Source organism: Grampus griseus (assembly GCF_964374135.1).
Source record: "Grampus griseus genome assembly, chromosome: 7".
NCBI lineage: Eukaryota > Metazoa > Chordata > Mammalia > Artiodactyla > Delphinidae > Grampus > Grampus griseus.
In genome coordinates, this window is record NC_139001.1 from 39,085,143 (window position 1) to 39,103,982 (window position 18,840).

The window sequence follows — 18,840 nt, forward strand, 5'->3', positions numbered from 1 at the left end:
ATTCCAGGTGCTTTAAATTTATTACAATTTGTTTTATGGCATAAATATGGTCTATGTGAATGTTCCCTGTGCAATTGACATATTATGGGATGGAGACTTCTTTAAATGCCAAGTTAAGTTGTTTGAGAGTGTTGTTCATATCTTCCATATCGTTGCTAATATTCCATCTACTTGTTTCTTCATTTCTATCAGTTTTAACTTCCTGTATTTTGGAGCTCACTTGTTGGATGCATACGCATTTAAGATTGCCGTGTATTATTGATGAACTGACCCTTTTATCATTATGTATTATCCCTCTTTATCCCTGATAATTTTTCTTGTTCTGCAACCTCCTTTTTTCTGATATTACTATAACCAGTCCAGCTTTCTTTTGGTTAGTGTTTGCCTGGTATCTTTTACCATCATTTTACTTTTAATATAAATATGTTGTTATATTTGAAGTGGGTACCTTGTGGATAGCATACAGTTTGACCTTGTATTTTTCTAGTCTGACGATCTCTCTCCTTCAATTGGTAAATTTAGACAACTTTATACTTGATATGGTTGATATCATTGAAATTAGATCTGACATTTTATTATTTTTCTGTTTTTACATTTGGTTTTTGTTGCCCTGTTCCTCATTTCTTATTCTTTTAGATTATTTGAATAATCCACCATTTTTAGTATCACACTTTAATTTATCTTTTTTTTTTTTTTTTTGCGGTACGCGGGTCTCTCACTGTTGTGGCCTCTCCCGCTGCGGAGCACAGGCTCCGGACGCGCAGGCTCAGCGGCCATGGCTCACGGGCCCAGCCGCTTCGCGGCATGTGGGACCTTCACCGACCCGGGGCACGAACCCGTGTCCCCTGCATCGGCAGGCGGACTCTCAACCACTGCGCCACCAGGGAAGCTCAATTTATCTATTTTTTACTATAATACTTTGGATTATTTTTTAGTACAATTTTTCACAATCTACCTAGAGATAGTTTACCACTTCAGTTAAAATGTAGAAGACTTGTAACCATGCAAGTCCCCTATACCCTCCTCTGATTATATTATCATAGTCATATATATTATGTCTGCATACATTGAAACTCTGCCCCCCAGACACACAATGTTAATATTTTGTCTTAGTATTTATGTATGCTTTAAAGAACTTAAGAGGGGGGAAATAGCCTATTATATTTATCATTTTTTGATCTTCTTTTATTTCTAAAGTTCACTGTGGCATCATTTCCCTTAAGGGTGAAGAACTTTAGCATCTGTTTAGAGCAGATTTGCTGGCAAATAATTTTCTAGTTTCCTTCATTTGAGAATACTTTTTATTTTGCCTTTATTCTTGAAGGATTTGTTTGGTGGACGTAGAATTCTGGGTTGACATTTCTACTCTGTTCTGGCTCCATGATTTCTGATGTAAAATCTGCAGTCTTTTGAATAATTTTCATCCAAATGTAATATATCGTTTTTGTCTGCTGCTTTTTTAAAAATATTTTTTCAAAATATTTTTTCTGGGTTTTCCTGGTGGCGCAGTGGTTAAGAGTCCGCCTGCCAATGCAGGGGACATGGGTTCGTGCCCGGTCCGGGAAGATCCCACATGCCGCGGAGCAGCTGGACCCGTGAGCCATGGCCGCTGAGCCCGCGCGTCCGAAGCCTGTGCTCCGCAATGGGAGAGGCCACAGCAGTGAGAGGCCTGCAAAAAAAAAAAAAAAAAAAAAAAAAAAATTTTTTTCTTTGGTTTTCAGCAGTTTGATTATAATGAGGTTGGGTGTGGGTGGGGTTTTTTTGTTTTTTTGGTTTCTCCTTTTTAAGGATTGAGTTTTGTGAAACTGTAAATTTATGTGTTTCACTGAATTTGGGAAAGTTTCAACTATTTTTTCAAATATCTTTTCTACACCAATCTCTTTCTCCTTCTTTCTGGGCCCCAGTGACATGAATGTTAAACCTTTTAATATTTTCTCACAGGTCTTTGAGACCCTGTTCTTTTTTTTTTCCAATCTTTTTTTCTCTTTATTCAAATTGGATTATTTTTTTCATGGGTCATCAAGTTCACTGATTGTTTCCTCTGTTGTCTCCTTTCTGTTGTTGAGTCCTTACAGTAAAGTTTTTATTTCAGGTATCATATTTTTCAGTTCTAAAATTTTCATTTGGTTCTTGTTAAACTTTCTATTTCTCTGTTGATAACACCTCTCTTTCCATTTATTTCAAAAAATATTCACTGTTACCAAATAAAGAGTTGTTATAATAACTGCTTAAAGGTATTTTTCTAGTAAATCTAACATCTTACTTTTTCTTTAAGAATTAGTCACATTCTGGTTCTTTGTATATCAAGTAATTTTGGACTGAATCCTATTATAGCAGCCTGAGCAGATTATGACACCCCTCAGACTCTATGCACAACAGAGGCCCCTTTTCCCAGCTCTTCTATACAGAGAGATGGATTTTCACTCAGTGTTTTAGGTGACTGAATTACCACTGCTCTGCCATGGTAATATAGTTCTGGCTGGGTTGACCTGGGGGTAGGGACAGAAGAGAGAACAGAGAGATTCCCCCCACCCCCACTCTCTGGCTCACACATGATCATCTTCTCCATCTTCTACTTTGAGTTTTTGCTACCTGTGCCTGCTGCACAGTTCCCCCCATTAGGCCTGTTCTCAGACCAAAGCCAGAATATAAGGAGAAAACACACATGCGCACACACACAACAAAGTCACCACCTGCTTATTGGTCATTACTCAAGTTGTAACTTTTTTCCCATTCACTTCTTATTACTTACTTTTTAGAATCTGCAAGTAGTTGATTTTTGTATTTTATCCTAAAGTTTTCATTGTAATCAGTGACAAAGGTAGGCTATAGTGGATTTTACCCAGTTTGGTCAACACCAGAAGTCCTTTCCTCTAATTTTGAGATGGTGTTCTTTGGACCAGTCTTCTCTATGCGGGGATAATCTCTTATAAAATATCCATTTTTAGAATGAGTTAACTTGTATGGTGTTTGTCAGATGTTCTTTTTGCTGTTCCCACTTCAGTGGATCGTCATATGCAAGCTTTATTTGATCTAGGAAAAGAGGAAAAAGAAGAATCAGCATGGACCTGTCCCTCAAAGAATATACAATTTAGTTGGGTGATGCAGCTAATAAATTATAGAATTACCGTAATAGAATATTATCATTATATGAAAGTACCATAAATATAATATAGATGAATGGCTAAAGAAGTTCAGTGAGAAAAGAGATCAAGACAGGCTTTGTTAACTGCATAGATTTGAATTGAACTTGAAATGTGAGTAGTACTTGAACATGAAAGGATGGGGAAGAAGTGCATTTTGGACAAAGAAACAGCATGAACAGGGGTATTGTGGCTAAAAAAATTGTGGAAGCAACAGAAAGAAGAGTGAGTCGTTTCAGTTTCTTTAGGAAAGCATAAATGCTGTCTAAAGCTCACATAATCCTCCAACCTTAAAAATATTTCCAAAATGTAACAGAATGAAACTTTTACATATAAGTTTTGCTTCTCATTTCCCTCTTACTCCCTTTAGTTTCTTATGGATATGGTTCCCTTTTTATTAGTTGTTTGCATCTACTCTTTTAGTCTCATTTCTTCCTAAATATAATTAATATTATAAAATGAATTCTGTCCCCCCACCCCCTACAAAATCATATGTTGAAGATATAACCCACTGTGTGATTATATCTGGAGACAGGGCCTCAAGGAGGTAATTAAGATTAAATGAGGTCATAAGGGTAGAGCCCTCATCCAGTAGGACTGGTGTCCTTGTAAGAAAAGGAAGAGACACTAGGGATCTACGTACAGAGCAAAGGCCACTTGAGGGCACAAGAGGGCTGTGTTGTCCGCAAGCCAAGGAGGGAGACCTCTGCCAGCACCTTGATATTGAACTTCCAGCCTCCAGAATTGTTAGAAGACAAATTTCTGCTGTTTGACAGTCTGTGGTGGTTTGTTATGGCAGCCCAAGCTCACTAATACATTATGTAATGCTTATATTGGAGGACGGTGGTTCCTTTCATGTGGGACAAATGATCCGATGAAATACTAAATTTGTGTTGTAATGAGATGGAATCGAATAGATTATCCTGATTCATCCCCAGCTTTTTTTTTTTTTTTTTTGCCCCAGTCACCTTTTATTTTCTCCTCCTGTTCTTCTGATGCTCGGCATGAATTTGCTGTGCTCACTTTTGGAAGAGTATGACAGTATCTTTAGGAAACTGGCCAAAATTATGACTTGTGTTTACTGAAACTTCTGAGAGGAAGGAAAAGAACAGTGATCTTAATGCTGATTACATTTCACAGCAGATAGAAAGCTCTGTGGTTGGATACCATGTCGTGATGGCAGATACTGGTTAACTCTTTGTGACCCAACAACTCCCTGGGCAGTAAACTGGGCGCCTTGTGGTGGTTCACTGTTCTTGTTCTTATCCTAAAAGGGAGATGGGAGTGAGAATAAAGCAATAAGTATGAGCTCTCTCATACTGCAAAAACCCTGACTTTCATAGAATATATTTCTGTTCATAAGAAGCTCGCAAACTCTAGGCAAGTATGTAGTGAACTGCATATGTGACATTAAATATACAGCTATTTGAAACAATTACTGGGTCAACAATTGTGTTAACACTTAAGGATCGATGGCTATTATGAAGATTAGATGATATAAAATTTTGCTTCTCACCGTTATTTTAGACCACTATATCTTTAATGGTCTAGATTTCAAATAGAGATGTGATGTCTCCATCCTTTCTCTTTCCCTCTTGTGGAAATGACAGCAGACAGAAGTTGAGGAAATGAAGTGGCTTGCCCAAGGTCACAGAATTAATTAATGGCAGGGCCTAGTGAAGAATTGGAGTTTCCTGATTTCTAGTACTCTTGATGGTTATCATTGTGACTTAATTAGCAAGAGCAGCAAACATTTTCAAAAATATAATTTAACATTTAGAGAACTGTAATTTTCTAAAGGAGTAAAAGAACTTGTGTTAAGTTTGCCAGATGGCTTTTGTAGTTGCCGTTCTAGTAGCCTTCTCAGTTTAAATGTTTCTGCTTCAAGAACACAGTTTCTCAAAACAAGCTAAAAAGTAAAATAATACTATAAAGTTTAAACTGTAAGAAAGTGATGCATGCCTCTTAAATAGCAGAGAGACAGATCATGGCTTGACCAGCATTGTCTTTCTTTCCCTTTCAGGAACGCAAGAAGGTGGCCTCTGATGATAGATCCTCAAGGTCAGGCTAATAAATGGATCAAGAACATGGAAAAAACCAATAGTCTTCACCTAATTAAATTAAGTGACCCTGACTATGCCAGGACTCTGGAAAATTGCATCCAGTTTGGCACCCCTGGTATGTACTTGAATAACAAGCATACATTACAGAATTGCCTGGAGAGGGCACAATTAACCCAAAATGATGTAGGGCTTTTTTTTTTTTTCTTTTGAAGATATTTGTGTCAGACTCATCTTAAATGATTACTTTGTTAATATCTTTCGTTATTTATTGGCAATGAATCAAGTGAGAACTTTAGAGATTATAGTTCTAACAGGTTAGGATGCTGTCTTTGTCTCAAGATTCAGTTGGGATACATCTTCTAATTTAGCTGTTTTAATTTTTGTCTGTTGTTTGCCATTCTTTAGTTCTCATTATAGCTCCACTTCTGCAATTAAAAGGGCCACTTGATATGCCAAAAGTATTTTAACACAATATTAGTCCAACTATCTCTTTGTTCTTCTCTCGACTTATCCTACAAAAGTGGCAGAGAAGTGAGTGCACATTTTACGTGGCTATTACCTGCCATTTACAATGGAGAGATTAAGAACATGATGAGAATTTTTCAGTGAAGCTCTATGCACAGGTCACATTTGTCAAAACAAAAACCAAAATGCTTATGATTTAAGTATGTTGGGCTTATTAGTCACATTTTAAATTCATGTTACCTATCAAATTTTGACTATTTACTTAACCAAGTAAATTGCCAACATTATGAAAGGACAATATATTTAGCCCCAGGACAAGTTTGGCAAATCCCAGTTGCTAATAGAATGAGTGTTACGTGGAAGAATCAAAAGAGATATACCAAATAGACTTACAGACAGTTTATTTTTGCATATTAATAATGAGTTAGCCTTTAAAATATTAATTACAATTTTAGGCTTGGTTTGGGTGAGCATGAAATGAAAAAAACTATGTCTACCTACAAAATGTTGTGTTTATATATATGGACACACAGACACACAAATAGTATTTCATTCATCCAACTGGTGTTCTTGGAGTATAGTATAATGATATGGAGTTACCAAAAAAAGGGACAAACTGCTCTCTACTATCAAATGTCTTGCTTGTTAAATGGGCAGGATCAGACAATATATGTAACTGTTATAAAAATAGAACTAACCCTTCTTAGGACCACTGTGCACTTCTGGAATCAGAGTACCTGCCTCTGTTACTTAGTACTTGGTTGCAGTGACCTTTCTGAGACTCTGTTTCCCCATTTATACTTTGACCATATAGTGTGAGGAAGAAATGAGTTACTGTAATTTGGGTACTTACGACAGTGTCTGATAAGCTCAATTTATATTTTTTGTTTGGGGATTTACTGTGTGGTTTATGTATATTATCTCTTAATTATATTAGAATCATACATAATTATTTTGTATAATAAGAAAGACACAGATGTGAGCTATGAATATTTAGAGCAATCAGGGAAGATTTTTCTTTTAATTTTTATTGACATATAGTTGATTTACAATGTTGTGTTAGTGTCAGGTGTACAGCAAAGTGAATCAGTTATACATATATATATACATCCATTCTTTTTTTGATTCTCTTCCCATATAGGTTATTACAGAATATTGAGTAGAGTTCCCTGTGCTACAGTTAGTTATCTCTTTTATATATAGTAGTGTGTATATATTAATCCCAATCTCCAAATTTATCACTTCCCCTCACATTTCCCCTTTGGTAACCAGAAGGTTGTTTTGTATGTCTGTGAGTCTGTTTCTGTTTTGTAAAAAAGTTCATTTGTATCATATTTTGTTAGATTACATGTATAAGTGATATGATATTTGTCTTTCTCTGTCTGACTTACTTCACTTAATATGATAATCTCTAGGTATCCATATTGCTGCAAATGGCATTATTTCATTCTTTTTTATGGCTGAGTAATATTCTATTTTATATATGTACCACATCATCTTTATCTCTTCCTCTGTTGATAGACATTTAGGTCGCTTCCATGTCTTGGCTATTATAAATAGTGCTGCAATGAACACTGGGGTGCATATACCTTTTCGAAACATGATTTTTCCAGATATATGCCCAGGAGTGGGATTGCTGTTGGTATGGTAGTTCTATATTTAGTTTTTTAAGGAACCTCCATACTGTTCTATGTAAGGGAAAATTTCTTGAAGGGATTGGCACCTTAAATACTTCAATTAAAATTACTTAATTTAACTTAAATATTCAAAGAATTTCCTTGACACAGTAAAAACAAGTAATAATTGAGCATCTACCATGTGCTTGACATTTTGAAGATCTGTGTGATCACAGTCACATATATTGATGTTAGTACTGCATCATTTTAGAGAGGAAAGGGCCATACAATCTGTCCAGTGTTTTTCAAACTATGGGTCACAACTGTGGGAGAGAGAACCCACATAATGGGTCGTGACCAGCATTTTTAAATGAAACGCAGTGGAATAGAACATATAAAGCTGCATAGCATGGAGTAAAGGTAAGCATTACTTCATGAAATTTTAGAAGTTTTATGCATATGTGTGTGGTTGATAAAGATTTAAAATGTATTTCTTACTTGGACTTGTGGCCATAAAAATCTGAAATCCAATAGTAATTCTAATAACCACTACATTTTATTAATAAGGTAGGGTGACAGAGAATGTTAGTTACGTGGCTTAACTAAGACTGTATCTCTAGTTAAGGGGAGTCTTAAAACTAGTCCCCAAGTCTTCTGCCTTTGTTCATTGTTTACTGTGTCACTCACAGTTGCTTTAACCTACTTTTTGGAATGAAATAACTTTAAAAATGGATAATGATAATTCACAATGCCTTCTAACATTAATCATCAGAGAGAAGTGAAAAGTTTTAAATCTATGATAGAGAGAGAAACAGATGGCAGATTTTGTAACTATTTTTATATTTAATCTTCAAGTAAAAGGATCAGCTACTGTTACAGTTTTAAAACATAAGCAGTTAAAGACTCTTCCATTTAAAAAGTTCTCCTTAGATTTTGACTTATTCCAGGACAGTGGCTTCTGATCTCTCATCCCTCGCAGGCAGCCTGGGTAGAGAAGGCAGAGGTTTTGGCTTCACCCACCAGCCTCGGGTTCAACCAGAGCAGGCCTCCCTTTTTTTGTTGTTTATATTGAGTTTAAAGATAAAATCCTCTGTGAAAAAAGTATCCTGCTGCTTAAAAAAAAATGTTTGAAAGCCAATGTTCTAGAAAACAGAGGTACATCTGTATTAGCTACACCAGTGGATAAGGTGGGCATAGGATGTTATTCATGTTAATATTGCTGATAAGGCAATTTGTTCACACCTCAATAAAACTGGAAGAATACAAGAATATTTTTTTAATTTTTAAAAAGAAATCAACTTGTACAGAGGAGCTTTTAATGGCTTTCCATTAACTCCATGAAAAAAACTCTTTGCATTTAGAGCAAAACCCAGCATTATCTGAGCCTTCCTTATTTTTATCTTATCTCCTAGCACTTTCTTTTCTTCCGCCCTTGCATATAACGTATCAGGGAGGCGAAACTACTTCTAGCTCAATGTTTCTTTCATTTGCTCATTTCTTTGTTCATTATTCATTCACGTAACAAATATTTATTTTGCAACTAGCATGTGCCACTGAAAACAGAGCACGCACAGACAGACTTGATCTCTGCTGTCTTGGAGCTTATTGGTTTAAAGAGTAAGACAGAGATTACACGTGGGGTGAGGATTAGATGGGAGTACAGGATACACGGGGGCAGGCAGTACATATAACAACATGGGGTTGTTTCTCATCTCTTAGCTTTCGTCTGTGCTCTTCCATCCATTTGGTGAATTACTTTAAATTTCACCCTTTAAGATGAGGCTCAAACACCTTTTTCTGTGACATCTCTCTTAACCTCTCCGATGAACTGCCAGCACTGAAGCTTGTACAGGTTTCTATGGTTTTTACAGATTTCTATTGTGTACATAAATGTTTCTCAACTCCAGCTCTTTGAGGGTACCCAGTAATTGATTAATCTACTTTGAATACAATATGCTGCACAGCTGAACATACTATGCAGATTTTTTCCTATTAATCTGAAGTCTAACATAGGATAATGTAGATAATTCATAATTAAAAAACTGATATCAGTTAATGTCCTAAATGCAAAAGAAATATGAAAAGAATACTTGTTTCTCTTTGTTGCTAAGAACAACTGCTTTGAGCAAGATGATCTGCCTTACTCAAAGGCATTAGCAGCCATGTGTTTGGATTCCCAGTCTTGGCTTCCCACAAGGTTTGCAAATACTGTGGTGGGCTGGCTTTTGGGAATGAGAAAGGAGGTTTTTACATAAACCAGCATACTGTTAACTTTGATGATAGAAATATGAAGAGAAGGCTGTCTCATAAATTTTCTCCTGTATTTTAACATGAAACATACTTTGATTTAATTAAAAGTAAAATAAATCAAAAGTTAGGGTCAATAAATTAAGGAGAGCATTCTGGGTAATTCATGTATATATGGATTTTGGGTTTTTTTGTTTTTGCTTTTTTCTGTTTTCAAGCTTAGAATACTTTTGCTTTTCCAGTAAGGCTTATAATGCAGTAAATACTCAATGCTGAGAACATATTTCTTTGAAATCTGGATGCTATAGAAATCTTTCCTAACAGGCTTAAGACTTTATTCTACTGGTGAGGAAATAAATTTTCACTTTTAGGGAAAAGAATCAAGTCTGTAATACTTAAGTTTTATAGTGTATATTTTAGCTTTGAGAAAAGACATTTATACATATTAATGTAGACATTCTTAATTCGTTGTGAAACTAAAACAATTTAGGGAGAATAAGGGATGAAATTGTATATCATTTTTTAGTAAAGAATAATTTAAATATTAGATTTTATGCAGAAATTGTTAATAAAAGTTGAGGCAATTAAACAAAACTTATATGTTATAATATTTCATAAACAGAATTTCAGTCCATAACACTCTAGCAAATTAATAGATTTTAAAAGTCTGATCATGTAAAAATAAAAATGAGAAATTGATATCTATTATCACTATTATTGTTTAACATTATTAGGAAAGTTCTTTTCAATGAGGGTGCTATAATATTTGTAAAGAGGAAACAATATTATCATACTTGTAGATAATATATTTCATCTAGAAAACCAAAAAGAATTAACTGAAAAGCTATCTAAAACAAAAACTTAGAATGACTTTAACAATGCATAGTGAAAAAAATGAGAAAATTTCACACACACAAAAAAGACTTGAGTAAGACATCATTTTTTCACTGATAGGAAAACTAAATGTTGTGAAGATGTCAACACTTTCAGAAATAAACGTTTTAGAAATAATACTAGTTATTACTTCTAAAGTTAGCCTAGAAGAAAGTACAGAGGCAATAAAAATTCAGAAGAAGAGTAAATTTGGAATTAACTGTTCTGGAATAAACTCTAATATTGATACATGTAAGCCTTTAATGCATTAGAAGGTAAGCGTTATAAAACAATGGAAAATGATAGTTCATTCAGCAAATGGTGCTGCAAAAATTGGTTTTGTGAAAAAACATATCAAGTCATAGTCTCATCTTACATCAAAATGTGCTCCAGATGAATTAAAGAGTTAAATATGAAAGAAAAAAAGAGGAGACATAAATGCTAAAAGAAAACATAGGGGAATAAGTTGTCTTTGATGGGAAAGAACTTTCTAAGAAAATACACAATGGAAAAAGATACAAAAAAAGGAAAAGAATAATAGATTTGACTCTACAAATTTATAATTTAATCCAAGAAACATTATATAAAAGAAACTTAAGAGAGAATATCAACAATATTAAAAAAATACAAATAAAGTTTAAAAAACTAGCACATTGTGACAGTTGGTGCCCAGTGTTCCCTAATAACTGTTCTCATCTCCTTACTATTAGCACCCCCTGTGTTTACCTGGGCACATTGAATTCAGAGTAAAGGAATACATTTCCTAACTTCTGTCATCATGTGACTGTGGTCTGGCCATCAAGATGTAAGTGGAAGTGCCATTTGTGATCCCCAGAAAGTATCCCTAAAGGATACTTCTTCCTTTTCTGTTTCTTCTTTTTTTTTCTGATGGCTGCAATGTGCATGTTCTCTGAAAGGCTCTTTTGGCCAAAGAGGTAAAGCTGTATGCCAAAAATGGTGAAGCAGCAAGATGGCAGGAACTTGGATCTCTGACAGTTTAGACACACTGTCCTTCCAGTCTTGGACAGATTACCTCAGGCTCCTCTTTACGTGAGATATAAATTCCTTCTTGTTCGTGTCACTGTTATTTGGGGTTTTTTAATCACTTGCCGCTGAACCTAATGGTGAAAACATGCCCCACGATAGGAAAATGGGCAAATATTTTAGCATACAGTTTCTAGAAGAAAAAGTATAATTAGCCAAAGAGCACCTAAAACATCAAGCCCAAAATACAGATTTTAACAATATTTTTTACCTATCAAATTGTAAAAGTCATGAATATAACATTTAATGCTGGCAGTATCACACAGTGGTTAAGAGAGCTGTGTAAGGAGCCAGATTGCTTAGTTCGAGTTCCTGCTTTGTCATTCACGAGATGATTTAACTGAAAATTTTACTACAGTCGCCTTGCTTCAGTTTCCTCATCTGTAAAACTGGGGTAATAATATTTGATAGATTTTTTAAATTAATTAATTTATTCTTTTGTTTTTGGCTGTGTTGGGTCTTCGTTGCTACATGCGGACTTTCACTAATTGCGGAGAGCAGGGGCTACTCTTCATTGCTGTGCACAGACTTCTCACTACAGAGGCTTCTCCTGTTGCAGAGCACGGGCTCTAGGTGCGCGGGCTTCAGTAGTTATGGCATGTGGGCTCAGTAGCTGTGGCACACGGGCTCTAGAGCGCAGGCTCAGTAGTTGTGGCGCACGGGCTTAGTTGCTTCGCTACATGTGGGATCTTCTCAGACCAGGGCTCAATCCCATGTCCCCTGCATTGGCAGGTGGATTCTTAACCACTGCACCACCAGGGAAGTCCCCTGATGCTTTTTAAAGTTGTGAGGATAATGACAAAATAAAATGCCAACATGATGCCTAGTGTTCGTAAGTACAGTGATATTATATAAAAACAGGTTTAAAAACAGCAGAGTGAGTGCTTATTGCAACTCTGAAACCTCTACAGCCTTTCAGGAAAGTAATTTGGCAATATAAAAAAACCTTTAAAATGTTTGTAACTGTTGACCATTAATTGCACTTCTAGGACTCCAGCCTGGTTAAGTGATCAGAGATGAACACAGGGGTTTATTCAAAAAGATGTTCACTGCAGTATTAACAGTTGGAAAAATGGGAACAATCTAAATAATAGATTAATGTATTTAATATACTATGATGCACTCATATTATTTACCCATGAAAAATAATCATTTTATTCAAGCAGAAAATTATAATGAATTTAAAAATCATCTGACATACCTGTTTTTGTTAAAGTCTCAGCAGTGAAGGAAATTGACAAGACAATTTTAGGACTTTATTTAGCCAGGAGTAACCTGTGGGAAGAAGTGCTGCAACAGAGATCCAAATACCTGTCATCCCAATGCCCTGAGCTGCTGATTTCCCATCCAGAGGGCACATCCCGTCCCTTGAGGGACTCCTACAAAATGCCATGATTCGAGTTTGGCTATGGCAGCACCCCAAACACCAAAATGTAAGACTTCAATTTGGCAAATGTATCAAGTACCTTAGCAATGTCACTGGTCTTTGATCTGGGATTCCCTTTCTAGAATGCTATCATAAGAAAATACTGTATAACACAAAGATTTTGTAGACGGTGCTACCTATAATCTTGAGAACAGGAAACAATCCAAATATCTAATAATGGAGTATTGGTTAAAAATGAGAGAACATTAATATTATAGACTATTATGCAGTAATTAAAAGCATGTTTATTGTTTTTTTTTTTTAGTAACATGGGAAAATATTTATGCTATAATGTCAAACAAAATAATTAGGATATGAAATTAGATATATTGTTTAGTCTCAACTGTGTATAGAAAAAGATAAATAAAAAATACTGGGCTTCCCTGGTGGCGCAGTGGTTGAGAGTCCGCCAGCTGATGCAGGGGACACGGGTTCGTGCCCCGGTCCGGGAAGATCCCACATGCCGCGGAGCGGCTGGGCCCGTGAGCCATGGACGCTGAGCCTGCGCGTCCGGAGCCTGTGCTCCGCAACGGGAGAGGCCACAACAGTGAGAGGCCCGTGTACCGCAAAAAAATAATAAAAAATACTGAAAAGAAAGATATTTAAATTCATATGTAGCTTTATGTCATTTTTCTATCAAGTTATATATACTATGAATAAATTATGTAAAATATTTTGGGGAGGGAAAGATTAAGAAAATATGACTAGAGGTTGTTTTTCACTTTCATCTGTTGAAAGTGAGGCATATCAAAAATTTTGAGAGTTTGAGCAAAAATCCATTTAAACCAGGCGGTGCCAAACCAAAAGTGATAAGGAGCGTCCCTCCGACAGGAGCTGGGGAAAGATGTATACTGTACAGAAAAAGTAAGGAAGCAAAGAAAGGAAACTATTTGACTACAGTTTAAAGCCTGTTTGGCTGCTTGTGATTGGTTGTCCTTCGAGTTTTGATTTCATAACCTTGAGGCATTTACAGGCTTAACTTTTGGTTTATTTATGTAAGCTACCACACCTTACAGCTGTCTCAGTCTAATGGCCTCCTTGTTTAATTAATTTAACATTTCTTTATTTTTTCTCTATATTTTTCACGTGTTCTACAATAAGTGTGAGTTACTTTTGTAATTAAAAAATATAATAACCGTTTAAGTAACTACAACTAGAAATGCTTTTTCTCTGGTGTCTTATACCTCACTGCCATCATACTTAGGCATATAGTGAATCCCAGATCCAGGGGGAGTCCTGAGTAGCACTCTGACTAAGACTATGGAAGCAGGCAGGATGACCAGATAGCCCCACCAATGAAGCCCTTTCCACATACATCCATTTATTTTTATGGCATCATTTCTTTTTAAAATTATTCCTTTTGGCAATTACCCATTTTATTTTATTTATTTATTTTTAAAATTTATTTTATTGAAGTATGGTTGATTTACAAGGTTGTGTTAATTTCTACTATACAGCCAGGTGATTCAGATATATATCTACACACACATTCTTTTTCACATTCTTTTCCATTATGGTGTATCACAGGATATTGAATATAATAGTTCCCTGTGCTATGCAGTAGGACCTTGTGGTTTATCCATTCCATATATACCAGTTTGCATCTGCTAATCCCAAACTCCCAATCCATCCCTCCCCCACCCACGTCCCCACTGGCAACCACAAGTCTGTTCTCTATGTCTGTGAGTCTGTTTCTGTTTCATAGATAAGTTCATTTGTGTCGTATTTTAAATTCCACATATAAGTGATATCATACGGTATTTGTCTTTCTGACTTACTTCACTTAGCATGATAATCTCTAGGTCCACCCATGTTGCTGCAAGTGGCATTTCACTTTTTATGGCTGAGTAGTATTTCATTGTGTATATGTACCACACCTTTATCCATTCATCTGTTGATGGACAATTTAGGTTGTTTCCATGTCTTGGCTATTGTAAATAGTGCTGCAATGAACAATGGGGTGCATGTGTCTTTCCAAATTAAGAGTTTTCTCTGGATATATGCCCAGGAGTGGGATTGCAGGATCATATGGCAACCCTATTTTTAGTTTTTTGAGGAACCTCCATACTGTTCTCCATAGTGGCTGCAGCACCAGTTTACAAGGAGGTTTCCCTTTTCTCCACACTCTCTCCGGCATTTGTCATTTGTGGAATTTTTCATGATGGTATGGCATCATTTCTTTATACTCAGAAGACAAAAATAGTTTTATGCGTAACTAGAAACAGCAGCAATTTAGAAGGCTGAAAGAATTTGGAGGGTTGAAGGTTTACAGTCAGTATTTAAAATAACATGAAATATTTTTCTGACTTTATTGCAGTGTTGCTAGAAAATGTTGGAGAAGAACTAGATCCAATCCTGGAACCTCTTCTACTAAAACAGACCTTTAAGCAGGGTGGGAGTACCTGTATCCGACTTGGGGACTCTACCATTGAGTATTCACCAGACTTCCGCTTCTATATTACTACCAAGCTAAGAAATCCTCATTATCTTCCTGAAACTTCAGTAAAGGCCAGTATCTAAAACAAATGTTTCTTTACCAGATTTTACAATTAATGGCTGAATTTTCCTCCTGAGCCATAAGAAAAACAGGTCTTCCTAAGTAAAATGGATTTTGTCCTTGTTTGGCATTTCCTGAAATTGCTATAATAATTTCCAAATGTTGCTTTTGTATGTGCATGCAAGTAATAAAGGAGCCTTCAGTATGCAGTGAAAAAAGACCATGAGAATCTAATTTCTGCAAGTGATATTATTCTTAGATTTGCATTGTTAAAAATAGATGACATATATGCACATTTTTCCTTTGTAATAAATGATAATATGCTAATTCTTAGAATGGGAATTCAGGAACAGAACTCCATTCTTCTTTCTCAGAATAAGGTTGCTGCTATCTGATTTTATATAGTTACTTAAAGGAACTGTTTTAGATCACTCGTTCTTTTAAAATACTAAAAATTCCTTTAAAAAGTAAAGTTAGGGCTTCCCTGGTGGCACAGTGGTTGCGAGTCCGCCTGCCGATGCAGGGGACACAGGTTCGTGCCCCGGTCCGGGAATATCCCACGTGCCGCGGAGCGGCTGGGCCCGTGAGCCATGGCCGCTGAGCCTGTGTGTCCGGAGTCTGTACTCCGCAACGGGGGAGGCCACAGCAGTGAGAGGCCCACGTACCGCAAAAAAAAATAAATAAATAAAAAGTAAAGTTAGTTCATAAAATGACTTGAGACGTTGACTTGTAACCAAGCTTCTGGAGGTTAGTCCATTTTTTATTCCCAATTCTTAGCCCTGGTTGGCACTTGATAAATGTTTGATAAATGTTTTTAGAATGAGTGAATGAGGAAGGGAAGTATAGTTTTCATTTATAGAAGCTAGGAGGAGGGAACATTAAGAAATATTCAGATTTTGAAAGAAACATATAGAGGTAAGATTTATCCAGAGGGTCCAAATACTGTCCTTTATTAGAAATATTTAAATTAACATGGGCATCTCTCTGTAGAGACAGAGGAGGCACTAAGATGACATAATTCCTACCCTCCAAGGTGAATACTCATGGTCCCTGCTCTCGAGAGGCTTACACTGTAAATAAGCTGTATGTCAAGTGACAGTATTTATGACTAGGAAGACATAGAGGAACTCAGAAGACATAGGGGACACACTTTAGACTGGACCTTTAGGGAAGTCAGGAAGACTGGAGGAAGGTGGGGTGACCCTTGAGCTTAGTTTGAAAGACACGGTGTTAAAATATGAACATTCTTAGTGAGTGTTTTCAGTTAATTAAAATAAACGTGTTTTCTAAACACCTAAAAATTGGGTCATGTGTTCACCTATTAGGAGAGGCAGTATCTGCTAGTAGTTAAGAGCATGGATTCTAGAGCCAGACTCCCTTGGTTCAAATCCCAGCTCTGTCACTTGCCAGTTGTGTGACTTTGGCCATGTTATTTAACCTCTCTGTGCCTCAGTTCCCTAGTCTATAAAATGGGAATAATAAATGTCTATCTCATAGAGTGATGTGAAGACTAAATAATCTATGTAAAATGCTTACAGTAAGGCCCAGCAATAGTGTTATGAGAGTTAACTATTAGTACTATTATTTAACTTTTAAATATACGTGAAAAGAATGACATATAAAAGAAAATAAATCCCAAAGCTGCATTACCAAAAAAATTTTTAATAAATCGCATGGAAAACCTTTTTTACTTTTCATTAAAATTTATGAAAATATCACAAATGACATAAATACTAATTTATGTACACTAATAACTAGTTATAGTAGAAGTCATAAATCAACCACCGTGGAGAGGAAACTATTTTATGATTCAGTATTGAAATCCTTTAGATCCCTAGAATGTCTTATTGCTTCATTATTTTTAATTGCTGGGATTGATTAAACAGGGATTAGAAAACATAGTGAGGCGGTTACTTGCCTTCATTTACAAATTAAAATATTTCCTCTTGATCTTATTTTTAGGATCTTTTATGTACCTTTTGCTTTCAAAAGTACCCAAGGGATGGGATTGTGCTGCTATAGTTCTTTTGAATCTAAATGAAAATAAAATTATGAAATCATATTTGTATGATTTTAAATGTTTATTTGTGAGCAAATGGCTAGATTTGCAAAATCTTGATCTCAGAACATCTAACATTAATGGAATATGAATGAATACCTCTTTGTGCCTGAGGTAAAGGTTGTAAAACATACATTTCCCTAAGCACTGTGACAATGGTTTGGAGAGTAAAGCGAGTGTAACCTGTGCACTTGGTTTCTCATGCCAACAGGAAAAATGTCTTGAAAACATTAATGATAATTTTCCCATGAATAAAGGCCAGAGCAGTAGAGAATTGCATAACAACACTGAGTCATTTTTAATTGCTCAGTTTCAAGAATTGTTGCTTATTATTCCATATAAATTTATGATTATGCCTATGTAATCACATTTAGTGGCATCCAAGGCCTGCCATGGGGCAAGCCAGGGGGAACGGTTTAACCCGAGGACACCACCATGGAGAAGGTGCCTGGGTTTGGGCAGAGGAGGGTGTTGCCTTCACAAGGGTACAGCAAGGAGCTGTTTCATACTTCCTGACCACAGGTAGGAAATTTCTCACACAAACAAAGTTACTCCATTCACGAAGAGGAAATATTCTCTTACCAGGGAAGATGGGGAGACCCAAGTTCTCCCATTCGTCAGTCAGGGCTGAAGCACGTGCAGATGTTTCATAGTGTGTGTCTGAGATTTCACAATCAGTTCAGCTTAGCTACAATGAAAGGCACGTGAAAGGGAGGAATGGGGGAGGAATGGGAAGTGATGCTCAAGACATAGGTGCAGACCTTAATTCAAGACGTGAGGGCAGGCAGACTGCAAAATAGAGGCTTAAAAAAGCAGGTGGGCGGGGGAGGTCAGCTTAAGCCAAGGTCGGGTGTTTATCGGTTCATTGGTGACCAGAGCCAGAAAGTTTCTGCAGTTTATTGCTGTGTGTATTGATAGGTATGTGGAGGCAGGAGTGAGAGCAGATTGTAGAGGGCTGAGGAATGAAATGAGGCAGAGACAGAAAGCATATACAAGTGACATTTTCAGTTATATAGTTATGAAGGCACAAAGGGAGATGGTTCAGTAGCTGAAAGGGATTGTGTGTATGATTTGTTTTTTGCTTTTTAAAAAGAGAGACCTAAGCATGATTACTTTCCCACTTATGGGAAAGACTCAGGAGGGGGAGTTTTTTTTTTTTTTTTTTTTTTTGCAGTATGCGGGCCTCTCACTGTTGCGGCCTCTCCCGTTGCGGAGCACAGGCTCCAGACGCGCAGGCTCAGCTGCCATGGCTCACGGGCCCAGCCGCTCCACGGCATGTGGGATCTTCCCGGGCCGGGGCACAAACCCGTGTCCCCTGCATCGGCAGGCGGACTCTCAGAGGGGTAGTATTTTAAGTTGTGGGCAACAGAGTGAGACCTGCCTGTAAGAGCCGTTAGGTACCGGGAT

The 18,840-nt window shown here is 36.6% G+C and overlaps 1 protein-coding gene across 1 annotated transcript in view; it reads left to right on the forward strand.

Annotated features, from left to right (window-relative positions):
* Positions 1-18,840, forward strand: part of DNAH7 (dynein axonemal heavy chain 7) — a gene marked incomplete at both ends in the record, with an annotated part of 244,845 nt that overhangs the window by 171,071 nt on the left and 54,934 nt on the right. Inside the window, 2 exons of the mRNA XM_082658909.1 lie at positions 5,167-5,321; positions 15,195-15,385. Of these exons, the coding sequence (XP_082515035.1) occupies positions 5,167-5,321; positions 15,195-15,385 (346 nt within the window). The remainder of the gene's footprint in view (positions 1-5,166; positions 5,322-15,194; positions 15,386-18,840) is intronic.